The sequence below is a fragment of the Hyla sarda genome, chromosome 3 (assembly GCF_029499605.1).
Source record: "Hyla sarda isolate aHylSar1 chromosome 3, aHylSar1.hap1, whole genome shotgun sequence".
NCBI lineage: Eukaryota > Metazoa > Chordata > Amphibia > Anura > Hylidae > Hyla > Hyla sarda.
Genome location: NC_079191.1, coordinates 101,926,260 through 101,949,355, shown reverse-complemented (window position 1 = coordinate 101,949,355; position 23,096 = coordinate 101,926,260). Strand labels below are relative to the sequence as shown.

Below are 23,096 nucleotides of genomic sequence, written 5' to 3'. Positions count from 1 at the left end.
AAAAAGGCCTATCCAGCAACATTAAAGATGTTCTGGCCGCACGAGAAATTCCTGCTAATCTACATGAACTTATTCACCTAGCCACTCGCATTGACATGCGTTTTTCCGAAAGGCGTCAGGAACTCCGCCAAGATATGGACTCTGTTCGCACGAGGCGTTTCTTCTCCTCGGCTCCTCTCTCCTCTGGTCCCCTGCAATCTGTTCCTGTGCCTCCCGCCGTGGAGGCTATGCAGGTCGACCGGTCTCGCCTGACACCTCAAGAGAGGACACGACGCCGTATGGAGAACCTCTGCCTGTACTGTGCTAGTACCGAACACTTCCTGAGGGATTGTCCTATCCGTCCTCCCCGCCTGGAAAGACGTACGCTGACTCCGCACAAAGGTGAGACAGTCCTTGATGTCTACTCTGCTTCTCCACGTCTTACTGTGCCTGTGCGGATGTCTGCCTCTGCCTTCTCCTTCTCTACTGTGGCCTTCTTGGACTCTGGATCTGCAGGAAATTTTATTTTGGCCTCTCTCGTCAACAAGTTCAACATCCCAGTGACCAGTCTCGCCAGACCCCTTTACATCAATTGTGTAAACAATGAAAGATTGGACTGTACCATACGTTTCCGCACGGAGCCCCTTCTTATGAGCATCGGATCTCATCACGAGAGGATTGAACTTTTGGTCCTCCCCAATTGCACCTCGGAAATTCTCCTTGGACTTCCCTGGCTTCAACTTCATTCCCCAACCCTGGATTGGTCCACTGGGGAGATCAAGAGTTGGGGGTCCTCTTGTTCCAAGAACTGTCTAAAACCGGTTCCCAGTAACCCTTGCCGTAACTCTGTGGTTCCTCCAGTAACCGGTCTCCCTAAGGCCTATATGGACTTCGCGGATGTTTTCTGCAAAAAACAAGCTGAGACTCTACCTCCTCACAGGCCTTATGATTGTCCTATCGACCTCCTCCCGGGCACTACTCCACCCCGGGGCAGAATTTATCCTCTCTCTGCCCCAGAGACTCTTGCCATGTCTGAATACGTCCAGGAGAATCTAAAAAAGGGCTTTATCCGTAAATCCTCCTCTCCTGCCGGAGCCGGATTTTTCTTTGTGTCCAAAAAAGATGGCTCCCTACGTCCTTGCATTGACTACCGCGGTCTTAATAAAATCACGGTTAAGAACCGCTACCCCTTACCCCTCATCTCTGAACTCTTTGATCGCCTCCAAGGTGCCCACATCTTTACTAAATTGGACTTAAGAGGCGCCTATAACCTCATCCGCATCAGAGAGGGGGATGAGTGGAAAACGGCATTTAACACCAGAGATGGACACTTTGAGTATCTGGTCATGCCCTTTGGCCTGTGCAACGCCCCTGCCGTCTTCCAAGACTTTGTTAATGAAATTTTTCGTGATCTGTTATACTCCTGTGTTGTTGTATATCTGGACGATATCCTAATTTTTTCTGCCAATCTAGAAGAACACCGCCAGCATGTCCGTATGGTTCTTCAGAGACTTCGTGACAATCAACTCTATGCCAAAATTGAGAAATGTCTGTTTGAATGCCAATCTCTTCCTTTTCTAGGATATTTGGTCTCTGGCCAGGGACTACAGATGGATCCAGACAAACTCTCTGCCGTCTTAGATTGGCCACGCCCCTCCGGACTCCGTGCTATCCAACGCTTTTTGGGGTTCGCCAATTATTACAGGCAATTTATTCCACATTTTTCTACCGTTGTGGCTCCTATCGTGGCTTTAACCAAAAAAAATGCTGATCCCAAGTCTTGGCCTCCTCTAGCAGAAGACGCCTTTAAACGACTCAAGTCTGCCTTTTCTTCGGCTCCCGTGCTCTCCAGACCTGACCCTTCCAAACCCTTCCTATTGGAGGTTGATGCCTCCTCAGTGGGAGCTGGAGCTGTTCTTCTACAAAAAAATTCTTCCGGGCATGCTGTCACTTGTGGTTTTTTCTCTAGGACCTTCTCTCCAGCGGAGAGGAACTACTCCATCGGGGATCGAGAGCTTCTAGCCATTAAATTAGCACTTGAGGAATGGAGGCATCTGCTGGAGGGATCAAGTTTTCCTGTTATTATCTACACCGACCACAAGAACCTCTCCTACCTCCAGTCTGCCCAACGGCTGAATCCTCGCCAGGCCCGGTGGTCTCTGTTCTTTGCCCGATTTAATTTTGAGATTCACTTTCGTCCTGCCGATAAGAACATTAGGGCCGATGCTCTCTCTCGTTCCTCGGATGCCTCAGAAGTTGAACTCTCTCCGCAACACATCATTCCACCTGACTGCCTGATCTCCACTTCTCCTGCCTCCATCAGGCAAACTCCTCCAGGAAAGACCTTTGTTTCTCCACGCCGACGCCTCGGAATCCTCAAATGGGGTCACTCCTCCCATCTCGCAGGTCATGCGGGCATCAAGAAATCTGTGCAACTCATCTCCCGCTTCTATTGGTGGCCGACTCTGGAGACGGATGTTGTGGACTTTGTGCGAGCCTGCACTATCTGTGCCCGGGATAAGACTCCTCGCCAGAAGCCCGCTGGTTTTCTTCATCCCCTGCCTGTCCCCGAACAGCCTTGGTCTCTGATTGGTATGGATTTTATTACTGATTTACCCCCTTCCCGTGGCAACACTGTTATTTGGGTGGTCGTTGATCGATTCTCCAAAATGGCACATTTCATCCCTCTTCCTGGTCTTCCTTCTGCGCCTCAGTTGGCTAAACAATTTTTTGTACACATTTTTCGTCTTCACGGGTTGCCTACGCAGATTGTCTCGGATAGAGGCGTCCAATTCGTGTCTAAATTCTGGAGGGCTCTCTGTAAACAACTCAAGATTAAATTAAATTTTTCTTCTGCATATCATCCCCAGTCCAATGGACAAGTAGAAAGAATTAACCAGATCTTGGGTGATTATTTGCGACATTTTGTTTCCTCCCGCCAGGATGACTGGGCAGATCTCCTTCCATGGGCCGAATTCTCGTATAACTTCAGGGTCTCTGAATCTTCCTCCAAATCCCCATTTTTCGTGGTGTACGGCCGTCACCCTCTTCCCCCCCTCCCTACCCCCTTGCCCTCTGGTCTGCCCGCTGTGGATGAAATTTCTCGTGACCTTTCCATCATATGGAGAGAGACCCAAAATTCTCTCTTACAGGCTTCATCACGCATGAAGAAGTTCGCGGATAAGAAAAGAAGAGCTCCTCCCGTTTTTTCCCCTGGAGACAAGGTATGGCTCTCCGCTAAATATGTCCGCTTCCGTGTCCCTAGCTACAAGTTGGGACCACGCTATCTTGGTCCTTTCAAAATTTTGTGTCAAATTAATCCTGTCTCTTATAAACTTCTTCTTCCTCCTTCTCTTCGTATCCCTAATGCCTTTCACGTCTCTCTTCTCAAACCACTCATCCTCAACCGTTTTTCTCCCAAATCTGTTCCTCCCACTCCTGTTTCCGGCTCCTCGGACATCTTCTCTGTCAAAGAGATCTTAGCTTCCAAAAAGGTCAGAGGGAAAACTTTTTTTTTAGTGGACTGGGAGGGTTGTGGTCCTGAAGAGAGATCCTGGGAACCTGAGGACAACATCCTAGACAAAAGTCTGCTCCTCAGGTTCTCAGGCTCTAAGAAGAGGGGGAGACCCAAGGGGGGGGGTACTGTTACGCCGAGCGCTCCGGGTCCCCGCTCCTCCCCGGAGCGCTCGCTTCACTCTCCCCGCTGCAGCGCTCCGGTCAGATCCACTGACCCGGGGCGCTGCGATTCCGCTGCCAGCCGGGATGCGATTCGCGATGCGGGTAGCGCCCGCTCGCGATGCGCACCCCGGCTCCCGTACCTGACTCGCTCTCCCTCGGTCCTGTCCCGGCGCGCGCGGCCCCGCTCCCTAGGGCGCGCGCGCGCCGGGTCTTTGCGATTTAAAGGGCCACTGCGCCGCTGATTGGCGCAGTGATTCCAATTAGTGTCTTCACCTGTGCACTTCCCTATATCACCTCACTTCCCCTGCACTTCCTTGCCGGATCTTGTTGCCATTGTGCCAGTGAAAGCGTTCCTTGTGTGTTCCTAGCCTGTGTTCCAGACCTCCTGCCGTTGCCCCTGACTACGATCCTTGCTGCCTGCCCCGACCTTCTGCTACGTCCGACCTTGCTTCTGTCTACTCCCTTGTACCGCGCCTATCTTCAGCAGCCAGAGAGGTTGAGCCGTTGCTAGTGGATACGACCTGGTCACTACCGCCGCAGCAAGACCATCCCGCTTTGCGGCGGGCTCTGGTGAAAACCAGTAGTGGCTTAGAACCGATCCACTAGCACGGTCCATGCCAATCCCTCTCTGGCACAGAGGATCCACTACCTGCCAGCCGGCATCGTGACAACAGCAGCTGATAAGTACTGGAAGGATTAAGGTTTTTAATTAGTAATTTACAAATCTGTTTAACTTTCTGGCACCAGTTGATCTAAAAAAAATAAATTTTCCAGCGGAGTACCCCTTTGAAATAATCCTTCCAGAAAGATGAATATTTAGAAATGTGCTATGAAGGTGGTACTATTCTTCTAGGACAATTTTTCTAGTTTGAAAAATAAAGACTTCATATTGTTAATCACCAACATTGTTAGCATCAGTATTGTTCTTGCCCAAGGTCGATCCTCCTGTAGTGGTAGAGCATACGGTATTTAGGAGGTTCTTTTTATCCAGTCATTCTTTTTTAAGTTTCATTTAATTTGATTGGATTGTCACAATCCTGGGCTGCTAAAGAAGCCAGTTACCTCTGGTGTAACTCACATAAGGGGTACCAAAGACAAGATAGGGGAAGTGACATGAAATGTATTTTTTTAGTTTTTTTTACTATTGTAAATGTGCTTTATACATTGCTGTTTATTTATACATTGTATACCATAACTCTATACACCATAGTGCTATTACCAATCTGAAGAGGGGTTTTATCGCTGAAACGTGTTATTGTATTTTTACTTGGATAAAACCTTATTTATCACTACTCTGAGATGTTTTGGACCTCGTTATTTTGGAGTGTAGTGATTTCTACAAAGTTATTTTCCAATATAAAACTATAAAGAGGAAAAGGGAGGAAATGTAAAGCTAAATGGCACACATGCAGCTTCTTGGGACAGTTTACACAATGCGCCACCGGTTGACGCCACAGAAACATGTACCAAAAGTGACTTGTACATCAAAGCCACTACAGATTTGAACTCACTTAACTACATCACGCCACACTCCCAGCATTATATGCACCTTACACATCTTCCAGTGCTGCAAGCGTTTGATTCCCCCCATATGGGAATAACTCTAGTAGACTTTGCATTTCCTCCTCTTCCCTCTTTGTGTCATCTTACTATTACTTTTTCCCACACCACTAAGCACTTTATCCATAGCAATACTACATACACCTCAAACTTCACCCATTTTGGCCCTCATTTACTATTCTAAACCCGACTTCTTTTGTCTGTTTTTTTTGTCGCATCTTTGTCTGCGCCATGTCGCAGACATGGTGCGCCAGTTTGCGACACAATGCAACATTTTTTCCCGACGGACCCGATGTGGATTCTCCCAAACCCGAAAAAGGGGCGTAACCCGACATTTCTGAGCTTTCCCACGTATTTATAAAGGTTTCCAACCCGAATTTGTTGAATTGTTGTGGATTTTTTCCCGACAGCTCAGAGGAGTTGGAAACCAAAACCAACAAAACGCACGTGTGACAAACAAGATGCAACATAATAATAAATACCAGGGGAAAAAAGCAGTCGGGTAAGAAAGCAAGATAGACTTACAACCCAATTTTCTTAGTAAATGAGGGCCTTTATCTATTATGTTTGTGATTTTTCTGCCAGTTATAACAAGATGAGTAACTGTTTACATTCTTTCTGTGTATTATTTTTACCATGCCTCAGTGTGCCATATATATGCTATCAGGTTGTTTGATGCAATTTAGTACCCTTACTGGTCTGTAGTTATCTTATACCATATATTGTGCCTTCCATAGGATACTACTTTATATACTGACCTCTTCCATTAGCTTTAATGCCCCATTTTATGAACTATTGTACCCTTAAGTCATCGTCTTGCTCGTGATATATGTTATATTTGTCACGCCGAGCACTCCGGGTCCCTGCTCCTCCCCGGAGCGCTCGCGGCGTTCTCCTCTCTGCAGCGCCCCGGTCAGACCCGCTGACCGGGAGCGCTGCACTGACACTGCCGGGTGGGATGCGATCCGCATAGCGGGACGTGCCCGCTCGCGAATCGCATCCCAATCTACTTACCTGTCCCGGTCCCCAGCTGTCACGTCCTGGCGCGCGTGGCTCCGCTCTCTAGGGCGCGCGTGCGCCAGCTCTCTAAGATTTAAAGGGCCAGTGCACCGCTAATTGGTGCCTGGCCCAATCAGTGTAATTAGCTCACCAGCTCCAGGCCTATATTACCTCACTTCCCCTTCCCTGCTTTGCCAAATCTTGTTGCCTTGTGCCTAGTGAAAGCGCTTCTGTGATCGCCTTACCAGTGTTACCAGACCTTCTGCCGTTACCCTTGACTACGAACCTTGCCGCCTGCCTTGACCTTCTGCTACGTCTGACCTCGCCTCTGTCTAGTCCTCCTGTCCCACGCCACTCTCAGCAGTCAGCAAGGTTTAGCCGTTACCGGTGGATACGACCTGGTTGCTACCACCGCAGTAAGACCATCCCGCTTTGCGGCAGGCTCTGGTGAATACCAGTAGCAACTTAGAACCGGTCCACCAGTACGGTCCACGCCAATCCCTCGCTGACACAGAGGATCCACCTCCAGCCTGCCGAATCCTGACAGTAGATCCGGCCATGGATCCCGCTGAGGTGCAACTGCCAAGTCTCGCTGACCTCGCCACCGTGGTCGCCCAACAAGGACAACAGCTGTCACAGTTGTCCGCCATGCTACAGCAGCTTCTGCCTCTACAGCAGCAACCATCACCTCCGCCAGCTCCTGCACCTCCTCCGCAGCGAGTGGCCGCTCCTAGCCTCTGCTTGTCTTTGCTGGACAAATTTGATGGGGACTCTAAACTCTGCCGTGGTTTCCTGTCTCAATGTTCCCTACACTTGGAGATGTTGTCGGACCAATTTCCCACAGAACGGTCTAAGGTGGCTTTCGTAGTTAGTCTTCTGTCTGGAAAGGCCTTGTCATGGGCCACACCTCTCTGGGACCGCAATGATCCTGCCACAGCCACTGTCCAGTCCTTATTCGCTGAAGACCGTAGTGTCTTCGAGGAGTCAGCCCCGGCCTCCTCTGCCGAGTCTGCTTTGCTGAACCTAGTCCAAGGAAGTTCTTCTGTAGGCAAATACGCCATCTAGTTTCGTACCCTCGCCTCTGAGCTAGCCTGGAACAACGAGGCCCTCTGCACGACCTTCAAGAAAGGCTTATCCAGCAACATCAAAGATGTACTGGCCGCACGAGAAATTCCTGCTAACCTGTCTGAACTTATCCATTTGGTCACCCGCATCGACATGCGTTTTTCTGAAAGACACCAGCAGCTCCGCCAGGAAAAGGACCTTGATCTCTGGGCACCTCTCTCCCGGAATCCTTTGCAATCTACCCCTGTGCCTCCCGCCGAGGAGGCTATGCAAGTGGATCGGTCTCGCCTGACCCATGAAGAGAGGTCTCGTCGCAGAGATAAAAATGTATGCCTGCACTGCGCTAGTACCGAACATTTCCTAGTGGACTGCCCTATTCATCCTCCGCATCTGGGAAACGCACGCACGCACCCAGTTCACGTGGGAGTGGAGTCTCTTGGTGTGAATTCTGCTTCTCCACATCTCAATGTGCCCGTGCGGATTTCTCCTTCTGCCAACTCCTCCTTCTCAGCTGTGGCCTTCTTGGACTCTGGTTCTGCAGGAAATTTTATTTTGGCCTCTTTCGTTAATAGGTTCAGTATCCCAGTAACGCGTCTCGTCAAGCCGCTCTACATTTCTTCTGTCAATGGAGTCAAATTGGACTGCACTGTGCGTTACCGCACAGAACCCCTGCTTATGAGCATTGGACTGCATCACAAAAAAATTGCATTTTTTGTTCTGCCCAACTGCACCTCTGAAGTCCTCCTCGGTCTGCCATGGCTCCAACGTCATTCTCCTACCCTTGACTGGACCACCGGGGAGGTCAAAAATTGGGGTTCTTCTTGTCACAAACGATGCCTCACATCTGCTCCCACTTGTCTAACTCCTGAGGTTCCACCCATACCGGTCCCTCCCAAGGCTTACCAGGATTTTTCTGATATTTTCGGCAAAAAGCAAGCTGAGATCTTGCCTCCTCATAGCCCCCTTCCTGGTAACACTCTGCCCCGTGGCAAGCTTCACCCTCTGCCCCCCCTCCCCATTCCCACTTCTTCTGGATTGCCTGCCGTTGATGAAGTTACCCAGGACTTCTCTTTCATCTGGAAGGAAACTCAAGAGTCGCTCCCAATGGCCTTGTCTCGTATGAAGGGACTAGCAGACAAAAAGAGGGGGAGTCCTAACGGGGGGGGGGTACTGTTACGCCGAGCGCTCTGGGTCCCTGCTCCTCCCCGGAGCGCTCGCGGCGTTCTCCTCCCTGCAGCGCCCGGTCAGACCCGCTGGCGGGGATGCGATCCGTATAGCGGGACGCGCCCGCTCGCGGATCGCATCCCAATCTACTTACCTGTCCCGGTCCCCGGCTGTCACGTCCTGGCGCACGCGGCTCCGCTCTCTAGGGCACGCGGGCGCCAGCTCTCTAAGATTTAAAGGGCCAGCGCACCGCTAATTGGTGCCTGGCCCAATCAGTGTAATTAGCTCACCTGCTCCAGGCCTATATTACCTCACTTCCCCTTCCCTGCATTGCCGGATCTTGTTGCCTTGTGCCTAGTGAAAGCGTTTCTGTGATAGCCTTACCAGTGTTACCAGACCTTCCGCCGTTACCCTTGACTACGAACCTTGCCTCCTGCCTTGACCTTCTGCTACGTCTGACCTCGCCTCTGTCTAGTCCTCCTGTCCCACGCCACTCTCAGCAGTCAGCGAGGTTGAGCCGTTACCGGTGGATATGACCTGGTTGCTACCGCCGCAGCAAGACCATCCCGCTTTGCGGCGGGCTCTGGTCAATACCAGTAGCAACTTAGAACCGGTCCACCGGTACGGTCCAGCCTGCCGAATCCTAACAATATTTAATGGACTGCTTTGAGAATACCAATTGACCTTTGAATCGAGATATTGGTTTCTGTATGTAATTTGCCTATCTAATTTTATACACTTGCCTACATATTATACTTACCAATACACTGTACAATTGGGCATTATTTGTAGAGTGCTTTTGCCCTTCCTTATTACTTGACCTTGGGAATGGCCCATCCAAACAGCATCCCATTATCTTTCTGAAATGCACCCCAATATATATTTCATTTTGCTTTGTATTGCTTTGTTTTCATCACCAAATGAATAATGGTCTAGTCGCAATACCACACACAAACCATGGACAGTAGTGGTGCCTGTCGCGATTCGGCTGGCAGGAGGTGGATCCTCTGTGCCAGAGAGGGATTGGCGTGGACCGTGCTAGTGGACCGGTTCTAAGTTACTACTGGTATTCACCAGAGCCCGCCGCAAAGCGGGATGGTCTTGCAGCGGCGGTAGTAACCAGGTCGTATCCACTAGCAACGGCTCAACCTCTCTGACTGCTGAAGATAGGCGCGGTACAAGGGAGTAGACAAGAGCAAGGTCGGACGTAGCAGAAGGTCGGGGCAGGCAGCAAGGATCGTAGTCAGGGGCAACGGCAGGAGGTCTGGAACACAGGCTAGGAACACACTAGGAAACGCTTTCACTGGCACAATGGCAACAAGATCCGGCGAGGGAGTGCAGGGGAAGTGAGGTATACATAGGGAGTGCACAGGTGAACACACTAATTAGATCAACTGCGCCAATAAGTGGCGCAGTGGCCCTTTAAATCGCAGAGACCCGGCGCGCGCGCGCCCTAGGGAGCGGGGCCGCGCGCGCCGGGACAGGACCGACGGAGAGCGAGTCAGGTACGGGAGCCGGGGTGCGCATCGCGAGCGGGCGCCACCTGCATCGCGAATCGCATCCCGGCTGGGGGCGGTATCGCAGCGCACCCGGTCAGTAGATCTCACCGGGGCGCTGCAGTAGCGAGGATGTTGCGAGCGCTCCGGGGAGGAGCGGGGACCCGGAGTGCTCGGCGTAACAGTACCCCCCCCTTGGGTCTCCCCCTCTTCTTGGAGCCTGAGAACCTGAGGACCAGACTTTTGTCTAGGATGTTGTCCTCAGGTTCCCAGGATCTCTCTTCAGGACCACAGCCCTCCCAATCAACCCAAAAAATTTTTTTCCCTCTGACCGTCTTGGAGGCCAGTATCTCCTTCACGGAGAAGATGTCAGAAGAACCGGAAACAGGAGTGGGAGAAACAAGTTTGGGAGAGAAACGGTTGATGATGAGTGGTTTAAGGAGAGAGACATGAAAGGCATTGGGAATACGAAGAGAAGGAGGAAGAAGAAGTTTGTAAGAGACAGGATTAATCTGGCACAAGATTTTGAAAGGACCCAGATAGCGTGGTCCCAGTTTGTAACTGGGGACACGGAAGCGGACATATTTAGCGGAGAGCCATACCTTGTCTCCGGGATCAAAAATGGGGGAAGCTCTTCTTTTCTTATCGGCAAACTTTTTCATGCGAGATGAAGCCTGTAAAAGAGAATTTTGGGTCTCTTTCCATATGGTGGAAAGATCACGAGTCACTTCATCCACAGCGGGCAAACCAGAGGGCAAGGGAGTAGGGAGGGGGGGAAGAGGGTGACGGCCGTACACCACGAAAATGGGGATTTAGCAGAAGATTCAGAGACTCTGAAGTTGTACGAGAATTCGGCCCATGGTAGAAGATCTGCCCAGTCATCCTGGCGGGAGGAAACAAAATGCCGTAAATAGTCACCCAGGACCTGGTTAATTCTTTCTACTTGCCCATTGGATTGAGGATGATAAGCAGAAGAGAAGTTTAATTTAATCTTGAGTTGTTTACAGAGAGCCCTCCAGAATTTTGACACGAATTGGACGCCTCTATCCGAGACGATCTGCGTGGGCAAACCGTGAAGACGAAAAATGTGTACAAAAAATTGTTTTGCCAACTAAGGCGCTGAAGGAAGACCAGGAAGAGGAATAAAATGTGCCATCTTGGAAAATCGATCAACGACCACCCAAACAACAGTGTTGCCACGGGATGGGGGTAAGTCTGTAATAAAGTCCATACCAATCAGAGACCAAGGCTGTTCGGGGACAGGCAGAGGATGAAGGAGACCAGCAGGCTTCTGGCGAGGAGTCTTATCCCGGGCACAGACAGTACAGGCCCGCACAAAATCAACAACATCCGTCTCCAGAGTCGGCCACCAATAGAAACGAGAGATGAGTTGCAAGGACTTTTTGATGCCCGCATGGCCTGCGAGGTGGGAGGAGTGACCCCATTTGAGAATCCCGAGACGTTGGCGTGGAGAAACGAAGGTCTTCCCTGGAGGAGTTTGCCTGATGGAGACTGGAGAAGTGGAGATCAGACAGTCAGGAGGAATGATGTGTTGCGGAGAGACCTCTACTTCCGAGGCATCCGAGGAACGAGAGAGAGCATCGGCCCTAATGTTCTTGTCGGCAGGGCGAAAATGAATTTCAAAGTTAAAACGGGCAAAGAACAACGACCACCTGGCCTGGCGAGGATTCAGCCGTTGGGCAGACTGGAGATAGGAGAGATTCTTGTGATCGGTGTAAATGATAACTGGAAATTTTGATCCCTCCAGCAGATGCCTCCATTCCTCAAGTGCCAATTTAATGGCCAGTAGTTCTCGATCCCCGATGGAGTAGTTCCTCTCCGCCGGAGAGAAGGTCCTAGAAAAAAAACCACAAGTAACAGCATGCCCGGAAGAATTTTTTTGTAGAAGGACCGCTCCAGCTCCCACTGAGGAGGCATCAACCTCCAATAGGAAGGGTTTAGATGGATCAGGTCTGGAGAGCACGGGAGCAGAAGAAAAGGCAGACTTGAGCCGTTTAAATGCGTCTTCCGCTTGGGGAGACCAGGACTTAGGATTGGCATTCTTCTTGGTTAAAGCCACGATAGGAGCCACAATAGTGGAAAAATGTGGAATAAATTGTCTGTAATAATTGGCGAACCCCAAAAAACGTTGGATAGCACGGAGTCCGGAGGGGTGTGGCCAATCTAAGACGGCAGAGAGTTTATCTGGGTCCATTTGTAGTCCCTGGCCAGAGACCAAGTATCCTAGGAAAGGAAGAGATTGACATTCAAACAGACATTTCTCCATTTTGGCATAAAGTTGATTGTCTCGAAGTCTCTGAAGAACCATGCGGACATGCTGGCGATGTTCTTCTAAGTTGGCAGAAAAAATCAGAATATCGTCCAGATACACAACAACACAGAAATATAAGAGATCACGAAAAATTTCATTAACAAAGTCTTGGAAGACGGCAGGGGCGTTGCACAGGCCAAAGGGCATGACTAGATACTCAAAGTGTCCATCTCTGGTGTTAAATGCAGTTTTCCATTCGTCCCCTTCCCTGATGCGGATGAGATTATAAGCACCTCTTAAGTCCAGTTTGGTAAAGATGTGGGCACCTTGAAGGCGATCAAAGAGTTCTGAGATAAGAGGTAGGGGGTAGCGGTTCTTTACCGTGATTTTATTAAGTCCGCGGTAATCAATGCAAGGACGTAGGGAGCCATCTTTTTTGGACACAAAGAAAAATCCAGCTCCGGCAGGAGAGGAGGATTTGCGGATAAACCCCTTTTTTTAATATTCCTGGATGTATTCAGACATAGCAAGAGTCTCTGGGGCGGACAGAGGATAAATTCTGCCCCGGGGTGGAGTAGTGCCCGGGAGGAGGTCAATAGGACAGTCATAAGGCCTGTGAGGAGGTAAAGTCTCCGCTTGTTTTTTGCAAAATACGTCAGCATAGTCCATATAAGCCTTAGGGAGACCGGTTACAGGGGGACCCACAGGGTCACGGCAGGGAGTACAGGGAACCGGTTGAAGACAGTCCTTGAAACAAGAAGTACCCCAGCTCTTGATCTCTCCTGTGGACCAATCAAGGGTTGGGGAATGGCGTTGAAGCCACGGTAGTCCAAGGAGAATTTCGGAAGTGCAATTGGAGAGGACTAAAAACTCAATTTTTTCGTGATGAGGTCCGATGCACATTAGGAGGGGCTCCGTGCGATAACGCACGGTACAGTCCAATCTTTCATTGTTAACACAATTGATGTAGAGGGGTCTGGCGAGACTGGTCACCGGGATGTTGAACCTGTTGATGAGAGAGGCCAAAATAAAATTTCCTGCAGATCCGGAATCCAAGAAGGCCATAGTAGAGAAGGAGAAGGTAGAGGCAGATAACCGCACAGGCACAGTAAGGCGTGGAGAAGCAGAGTTGACATCAAGAACTGTCTCACCTTTGTGCGGAGTCAGCGTACGTCTTTCCAGGCGGGGAGGACGGATAGGACAATCCTTCAGGAAGTGTTCGGTACCGGCACAGTACAGGCAAAGATTCTCCATGTGGCGTCGTGTCCTCTCTTGAGGTGTCAAGCGAGACCGGTCAACTTGCATAGCCTCCATGGCGGGAGGCACAGGAACGGATTGCAGAGGACCAGAGGAGAGAGGAGCCGGGGAGAAAAAACGCCTCGTGCGAACAAAGTCCATATCCTGGCGGAGCTCCTGACGCCTTTCGGAAAAACGCATGTCAATGCGAGTGGCTAGATGAATGAGTTCATGCAGGTTAGCAGGAATTTCTCGTGCGGCCAGAACATCTTTAATGTTGCTGGATAGGCCTTTTTTAAAGGTCGCGCAGAGGGCCTCATTATTCCAGGATAATTCGGAAGCAAGAGTACGGAATTGGATGGCGTACTCGCCAACGGAAGAATTACCCTGGACCAGGTTCAGCAGGGCAGTCTCAGCAGAAGAGGCTCGGGCAGGTTCCTCAAAGACACTTCGAATTTCCGAGAAGAAGGAGTGTACAGAGGCAGTGACGGGGTCATTGCGGTCCCAGAGCGGTGTGGCCCATGACAGAGCTTTCCCAGACAGAAGGCTGACTACGAAAGCCACCTTAGACCTTTCAGTAGGAAACTGGTCCGACATCATCTCCAAGTGCAGGGAACATTGCGAAAGAAAGCCACGGCAAAACTTAGAGTCCCCATCAAATTTATCCGGCAAGGATAGTCGTAGGCCGGAAGCGGCCACTCGCTGCGGAGGAGGTGCAGGAGCTGGCGGAGGAGATGATTGCTGAAGCTGTGGTAGTAGCTGCTGTAGCATCACGGTCAGTTGAGACAGCTGGTGGTCTTGTTGCGCTATCTGTTGCGACTGCTGGGTGACCACCGTGGTGAGGTCGGCGACAACTGGCAATGGAACTTCAGCGGGATCCATGGCCGGATCTACTGTCGCGATTCGGCTGGCAGGAGGTGGATCCTCTGTGCCAGAGAGGGATTGGCGTGGACCGTGCTAGTGGACCGGTTCTAAGTTACTACTGGTATTCACCAGAGCCCGCCGCAAAGCGGGATGGTCTTGCAGTGGCGGTAGTAACCAGGTCGTATCCACTAGCAACGGCTCAACCTCTCTGACTGCTGAAGATAGGCGCGGTACAAGGGAGTAGACAAGAGCAAGGTCGGACGTAGCAGAAGGTCGGGGCAGGCAGCAAGGATCGTAGTCAGGGGCAACGGCAGGAGGTCTGGAACACAGGCTAGGAACACACTAGGAAACGCTTTCACTGGCACAATGGCAACAAGATCCGGCGAGGGAGTGCAGGGGAAGTGAGGTATACATAGGGAGTGCACAGGTGAACACACTAATTAGACCAACTGCGCCAATCAGTGGCGCAGTGGCCCTTTAAATCGCAGAGACCCGGCGCGCGCGCGCCCTAGGGAGCGGGGCCGCGCGCGCCGGGACAGGACCGACGGAGAGCGAGTCAGGTACGGGAGCCGGGGTGCGCATCGCGAGCGGGCGCCACCCGCATCGCGAATCGCATCCCGGCTGGGGGCGGTATCGCAGCGCACCCGGTCAGTAGATCTGACCGGGGCGCTGCAGTAGCGAGGATGTTGCGAGCGCTCCGGGGAGGAGCGGGGACCCGGAGCGCTCGGCGTAACAGTGCCATTTTCAGAAAAATGCATAGAACCGTAAGAACCTACAAAATCAATGGTGTAGCATGTTAGTAACATACTGACAGACAGATTTGGACATAACCTGGAAAAGTCAGGGACTAAACATTTCAGATTATCATTATTGTTTTATCAAAGTGAACATGACAGACACGGATATTTATCTGTTTACACCTTAGAGCTCCATTTATGTCTTCTGGTTGTAAAATGAAATCCCAGGAGAATTGTTTTATGAAGGAATAATCATGTATGCGCTTTCCATTGCCGAGACATCATGCCCCAGAGAAGCTCATAAATAATCTTTTTTTGTCTTTCTCTTTCTCTTGAGATGTCTTAAAGATAAAGAATTTGAAATAGCTGGACGTGGAGAAATCGATGTAAAAGGAAAAGGTAAAATGTGCACATACTTCCTGGTGAGAAATGTAACTGCTCAAGAAAATGAGATTTTAGGAAGACCAGCAAAAGAGACCGATTCAGGGCGAGAATCTTCCCAGTCTCTACATGAGGATCTCAGCAAGGGCAGCCTGCAAATGACATGTCCTCAAGGTAAAATTGCTCTATATGATCATTCACAATTCAAGTGCTCAGTCTTCAGATTAAACCTAATATTTGTTTTTCCTGTACAGCGACGCAGGAAGAATATATCCAGAACTCCTGCCCTACAATACCCATGCACTATGATGATAACCTGCTCTTCAGTGACAAGGGGGGACACACAGATGTAACTGGTACGTATTATTTCAGCACTCTATGTTTTACTATTGCCCAAAATTACCCATACTGAAATAACCCTGGTAGTCACATTGCTTTTATCGATGCATCCATGGACTGTGTAAGTTGTGTGAGGAATTCCATAAACCTCCACAGTGCCAATCATACCAGGATATTGTATAAATAATACCATCATATTACTTGCATTTCTGCTTGTAATTTATGCTATGTTCACATTTACATTGGCAGCTTCTTTCGAAGCCACTGTCACAAATTCTTTCATAAAAGAAAAAAGTTTGAGAGGCTCACAACACTAAAAGAATTATGTACCGAGGTAAACTGTATTGCACGTACCCGTCGTGCCGGATAATTGGATAAAATAGGAATATAGGAGTTTATAATCCACTAGTTATATAAATCCTACTAAAATGTATGAGAAATGACCAGTATTAGTATAGAAAAATAATTTGATAAACAAGAGACAGGTTCAGGTATGCCGGCAACTGCAGGGCTGTATACTACAGCTATTGGAGTGATAACTCCTAGTTACTGTTACCCTTGATATCTTGATAAAGTTTTAGTCTTTTCTGGGAAGAAACCTTTTAACAATATCACAACATTAAAAGTTATGTTTTAGGGATTGTCTAGATAGGGGTGTTTTACCCTGGGCTACGGCCCAGGGGTTTGGTTGTTATTTGGTTTTGGTAGTATATTGCATCGGTTAGTGACCCAGAGTCTGCACAGTCACTGCTATTCACATCTGTGCATACACTAGAGTGCAATGCTCTGCACATCCCCCCCCCCCCTCCATGTATAGCAGTGTGTGTACTACACACACTGTTACGCTGAGCGCTCCGGGTCCCTGCTCCTCCCCGCAGCGCTGACCGGGAGCGCTGCATTAATGTTACCGGCGGGGATGCGACACGCGTAGCGGGACGCGCCCGCTCGCGGCTTGCATCCCGGTCTCCTCACCCGTCCTGTTCCCCAACGGCTCTGTCCCAGCGCGTGCGGCCCCGCTCCCTAGGGTGCGCGCGCGCCAGCTCTCTGCGATTTAAAGGGCCAGTGCGCCACTGATTGGTGCCTGGCCCAATTAGTGCTCACACCTGTGCCCTCTCTATATAACCTCACTTCCCCTTCCCAGCATTGCCGGATCTTGTTGCCTTGTGCCAGTGAAAGCGTTTCCTTGTATGTCCCAAGCCAGTGTTCCAGACCCTCTGCCGTTGCCCCTGACTACGATCCTTGCTGCCTGCCCTGACCTTCTGCTACATCCGACCTTGCTCTTACCTAATCCCTTGTACTGCGCCGGTCTCATCCGTCAGTTGGGGTTGAGTCGCTATCGGGTGGAACGACCTGGGGGTTACCTGCCGCTGCAAGTCCATCCCGCTTTGCGGCGGTCTCTGGTGAAAACCAGTAACCCCTTAGACTCCGTTCCCCTGGTACGGCCCACGTCATCACAAAACCAGTAACCCCTTAGACTCCGTTCCCCTGGTACGGCCCACGTCATCACCCCACTGACACAGAGGATCCACCACTAGTATCCTCACAGTATCCGGATCCTGACTGTAGATCCGGCCATGGATCCCGCTGAGGTCCCGCTGCCAGTTGTCGCTGACCTTACCACGGTGGTCGCCCAGCAATCTCAACAGACAGTCATGCTGCAACAACTCCTGCCACAGCTTCAGCAACCATCTCCTCCGCCAGCTCCTGCACCTCCTCCGCAGCGAGTGGCCGCTCCCAGCCTCCGCTTGTTCCTGCCGGACAAATTTGATGGGGACTCCAAACTATGCCGTGGTTTCCTGTCTCAATGTTCCCTACACTTGGAGATGATGTCGGACCAATTTCCCACAGAACGGTCTAAGGTGGCTTTCGTGGTTAGTCTCCTGTCTGGAAAGGCCTTGTCATGGGCCACACCGCTCTGGGACCGCAATGATCCTGTCACTGCCACTGTCCAGTCCTTCTTCACTGAGGTTCGTAGTGTCTTCGAGGAACCAGCCCGGGCCTCTTCTGCCGAGACTGCTTTGCTGAACCTTGTCCAAGGAAGTTCTTCTGTGGGCGAATACGCCATCCAATTTCGTACTCTTGCCTCTGAATTATCCTGGAACAATGAGGCCCTCTGCGCGACCTTTAAGAAAGGCCTATCCAGCAACATCAAGGATGTACTGGCCGCACGAGAAATTCCTGCTAACCTGTCTGAACTTATCCATTTGGCCACCCGCATTGACATGCGTTTTTCTGAAAGACGCCAGGAGCTCCCACAAGAGAAGGACTTTGTTCGCACCAGGCGATTTCTCTCCCCGACTCCTCTCTTCTCAAGTCCACTGCAATATGTTCTTGTGCCTTCTGCCGAGAAGGCTATGCAAGTGGACCGGTCCCGCCTGACCTTACAAGAGAGGACTCGCTGCCGTAACGAGAATCTATGCCTGTACTGTGCTAGTACCGAACACTTCCTAAAAGACTGTCCTATCCGCCCTCCGCGTCAGGAAAAACGCACTCCGATTCCGCACAAAGGTGAGACCGCTCTAGGTGTGAATTCTGCTTCTCCACGTCTTACTGTGCCTGTGCGGATTTCTCCTTCTGCTAACTCCTCCTTCTCAGCTGTGGCCTTCTTGGATTCCGGTTCTGCAGGAAATTTTATTTTGGCCTCTTTCGTTAATAGGTTCAACATTCCAGTGACCAGTCTCGTCAGACCGCTCTACATCTCTTCAGTCAATGGAGAAAAATTGGACTGCACTGTGCGTTACCGCACAGAACCCCTGCTAATGTGCATTGGACTGCATCATGAAAAAATTTAATTTCTTGTCCTACCCAACTGCACCTCCGAAATTCTCCTCGGCTTGCCATGGCTCCAACGTCATTCTCCTACCCTTGACTGGACCACCGGGGAGATCAAGAGCTGGGGTTCTTCTTGTCTCAAACATTGCCTCACGTCTGCTCCCGTCAGTCAAACCCCTGTGGCTCCACCTATACCAGGTCTTTCCAAGGCCTACCAGGACTATGCCGATGTTTTCTGTAAAAAACAAGAAGAGACTTTGCCACCTCATAGGCCTTATAACTGCCCTATTGACCTCCTTCCTGGTACTACTCCACCCCGGGGCAGGATCTATCCTCTCTTCGCCCCTGAGACTCAAGCCATGTCTGACTAAATCCAGGAAAATTTAAAGAGGGGATTCATTCGCAAGTCCTCATCCCCTGCCGGAGCGGGGTTCTTCTTTGTGTCGAAAAACGACGGTACCCTACGGCCATGTATTGACTACCGCGGTTTAAATAAAATCACCATCAAAAACCGCTATCCCCTGCCTCTAATCTCGGAACTCTTTGACAGCCTTCGTGGCGCCAACATCTTCACAAAATTGGACTTAAGAGGCGTATATAATCTCATTCCCATCAGGAAAGGGGATGAGTGGAAAACCGCATTTAATACCAGAGACGGACATTTTGAATATCTTGTTATGTCTTTTGGGCTCTGCAACGCCCCTGCAGTCTTCCAGGACTTCGTTAATGAAATATTTCGGGACTTGTTATATACCTGTGTTGTGGTTTACCTTGACGACATCTTGATTTTCTCCTCTAGTCTAGAGGAACACCGTCGTCATGTCCGCCTAGTGCTCCAGAGACTCCGCGAAAATCAACTGTATGCCAAAATGGAGAAATGTCTCTTTGAATGCCAATCTCTTCCCTTCCTAGGTTACCTAGTCTCTGGCCAGGGACTTCAAATGGACCCAGACAAACTGTCAGCGGTTTTAGATTGGCCACGCCCTTCTGGACTCCGTGCTATCCAACGCTTCTTAGGATTTGCCAACTACTACCGACAGTTTATTCCGCATTTTTCCACCATTGTGGCTCCGATTGTGGCCCTAACCAGGAAGAATGCCAACCCTAAGTCCTGGCCTCCTCAAGCGGATGAGGCCTTCAATCGCCTCAAAACTGCCTTCGCTTCTGCCCCAGTACTGTCCAGACCTGATCCATCGAAACCCTTCTTGCTGGAAGTGGACACCTCCTCAGTTGGAGCCGGAGCCGTATTCCTCCAAAAAACTCTACCGGACATAATATTACTTGTGGTTTATTTTCTAAAACCTTCTCTCCGGCGGAAAAAAATTATTCCATTGGTGATCGTGAACTTCTGGCCATCAAGCTAGCTCTCGAAGAATGGAGGCATCTATTGGAAGGTTCCAAACACCCCATTGTCATCTACACTGATTACAAGAATCTCTCGTATCTCCAGTCTGCCCAACATCTGAACCCTCGCCAGGCTAGGTGGTCGTTGTTTTTGCCCGCTTTAACTTCGAAATTCACTTTCGTCCTGCTGACAAAAACGTCAGGGCTGACGCCCTTTCTCGTTCCTCTGATGCTACCGAATCTGAAGCCCCTCTACAGCACATAGTACCTCCTGAGTGCCTGGTCTCCTCTGCTCCAGCTTCTATTAGACAAACTCCTCCTAGAAAGACCTTTGTCCCTCCACGCCAGCGCCTCAAGATCCTCAAGTAGGGACATTTCTCTCACCTCGCTGGCCACGCTGGCGTCAAGAAGTCTATCCAACTTATTTCTCGTTTATATTGGTGGCCTACGCTGGAGGGTGATGTCGCTGATTTCATTCGGGCCTGTACAGTTTGTGCCCGGGACAAGACCCCTCGCCAGAAGCCTGCTGGACTCCTCCTTCCTTTACCTGTTCCTGAGCAGCCATGGTCTCAAATTGCCATGGATTTTATTACGGATCTGCCTGTATCCCATGGCAACACCGTCATCTGGGTGGTCGTTGATCGTTTCTCCAAAATGGCACATTTCATTCCGCTTCCCGGTCTTCCTTCTGCGCCACAGTTGGCGAAGCAATTTTTTATGCATATTTTTCGCCTTCATGGGCTACCCACGCATATCGTCTCGGATAGAGGAGCCCAATTTGTATCAAAATTTTGGAGAGCTCTCTGTAATCAATTAAAAATCAAATAAAATTTCTCGTCCTCCTATCATCCCCAATCCAATGGGCAAGTAGGGAGAGTTAACCAGATCCTTGGTGACTATTTGCAACAGTTTGTTTCCTCCCGCCAGGACGATTGGGTCGACCTTCTGCCCTAGGCTGATGTCACGATGCCGGCTGGCAGGAGGTGGATCCTCTGTGCCAGAGAGGGATTGGCGTGGACCGTGCTAGTGGACCGGTTCTAAGTCACTACTGGTTTTCACCAGAGCCCGCCGCAAAGCGGGATGGTCTTGCTGCGGCGGTAGTGACCAGGTCGTATCCACTAGCAACGGCTCAACCTCTCTGACTGCTGAAGATAGGCGCGGTACAAGGGAGTAGACAGAAGCAAGGTCGGACGTAGCAGAAGGTCGGGGCAGGCAGCAAGGATCGTAGTCAGGGGCAACGGCAGGAGGTCTGGAACACAGGCTAGGAACACACAAGGAAACGCTTTCACTGGCACAATGGCAACAAGATCCGGCGAGGGAGTGCAGGGGAAGTGAGGTATACATAGGGAGTGCACAGGTGAACACACTAATTAGAACCACTTGCGCCAATCAGCGGCGCAGTGGCCCTTTAAATCGCAGAGACCCGGCGCGCGCGCGCCCTAGGGAGTGGGGCCGCGCGCGCCGGGACAGGACCGACGGAGAGCGAGTCAGGTACGGGAGCCGGGGTGCGCATCGCGAGCGGGCGCCACCCGCATCGCGAATCGCATCCCGGCTGGAGGCGGTATCGCAGCGCACCGGGTCAGTGGATCTGACCGGAGCACTGCAGTAGCGAGAGTGTAGCGAGCGCTCCGGGGAGGAGCGGGGACCCGGAGCGCTCGGCGTAACAGCTGAATTCTCATACAATTTCAAAAACTCTGAATCCTCCGCCAAATCCCCGTTCTTTGTGGTGTACGGCCGTCACCATCTGCCCCCCCTCCCCATTCCCACTTCTTCTGTATTGCCTGACGTTGATGAAGTTACCCGGGACATCTCTATCATCTGGAAGGAAACTCAAAGTCGCTCCTACTGGCCTCGTCTCGTATGAAGAGACATGCCGATAAAAAGAAAAGAACTCCTCCTGTCTTCGCTCCTGTGGACAAAGTGTGGCTCTCTGCCAAGTATATCTGCTTCTGTGTTCCCAGCTATAAGCTGGGACCACTTTATCTTGGACCTTTTAAAATCAAGAGTCAAATCAATCCTGTCTCCTACAAACTTCTTCTTCCCCCTTCTCTCCGTATTCCTAACTATTTTCATGTTTCTATTCTCAAACCTCTTGTTCTTAACCGCTTCTCTCCCAAGGTTGTCGCTCCTGCTCCTGTCTCTGGCTCCTCTGATGTCTTCGCTGTTAAGGAAATCCTTGCGTCCGAAATGGTCAGAGGTAAAAAAAAAAAATTCTCGTAGATTGGGAGAATTGTGGCCCTGAAGAGAGGTCTTGGGAACCTGAGGATAATATCCCCAAGGAGCTCATTCGCAAGTTTTTGGGTTCCAAAAAGAGGGGGAGACCCAAGGGGGGGGGGGGGGTACTGTTACACCGAGCGCTCCGGGTCCCTGCTCCTCCCTGGAGCGCTCGAAGCATTCACCTTCTTGCAGCGCCCCGGTCAGACCCGCTGACTGGGAGTTCTGCATTAATGTTACCGCGGGGATGCGACCCGCGTAGCGGGACGCGCCCGATCGCGGCTCGCATCCCGGTCTCCTCACCCGTCCTGTTCCCCGACGGCTCTGTCCCGGCGCGCGCGGCCCCGCTCCCTAGGGCACGCGCGCGCCGGCTCTCTGCGGTTTAAAGGGCCAGTGCGCCACTGATTGGTAACCTCACTTCCCCTTCCCAGCATTGCCGGATCTTGTTGCCTTGTGCCAGTGAAAGCGTTTCCTTGTATGTCCCAAGCCAGTGTTCCAGACCCTCTGCCTTTTCCCCTGACTACGATCCTTGCTGCCTGCCCTGACCTTCTGCTACGTCCGACCTTGCTCTTGCCTAATCCCTTGTACCGCGCCTGTCTCAGCCGTCAGTTGGGGTTGAGTCGCTATCGGGTGGAATGACCTGGGGGTTACCTGACGCTGCAAGTCCATCCCTCTTTGCGGCGGGCTCTGGTGAAAACCAGTAACCCCTTAGACTCCGTTCCCCTGGTACGGCCCACGTCATCACCCCACTGACACAGAGAATCCACCACCAGTATCCTCACAGTATCCGGATCCTGACAACTGCTATACATGGCAGTGTGTGCAGAGCATCGCACCCTAGTGTCTGTACATTCCTATGTTAGCGGGAGCAGGAGAGATTGGAAAAACATTTTAGCGGGCAGGATTTGTCAAAAAGTAATCAGGAGGGGGCAGGATTGGTCAAAAAAGTCATCGGGAGGGAGGGAGCGGGCGCGATTGGTCAAAAAAGTAATTGGG

The 23,096-nt window shown here is 50.9% G+C and overlaps 1 protein-coding gene across 2 annotated transcripts in view; it reads left to right on the top strand.

Moving 5' to 3' along the window:
- The window catches only part of LOC130361590 (guanylate cyclase soluble subunit beta-2-like), a 96,841-nt gene that overhangs the window by 66,181 nt on the left and 7,564 nt on the right, over positions 1-23,096 (top strand). For both annotated transcript variants that reach the window (XM_056564792.1, XM_056564793.1), the window contains 2 exons: positions 15,388-15,605; positions 15,686-15,787. In XM_056564792.1, coding sequence (XP_056420767.1) covers positions 15,388-15,605; positions 15,686-15,787 — 320 coding nt within the window. The remainder of the gene's footprint in view (positions 1-15,387; positions 15,606-15,685; positions 15,788-23,096) is intronic.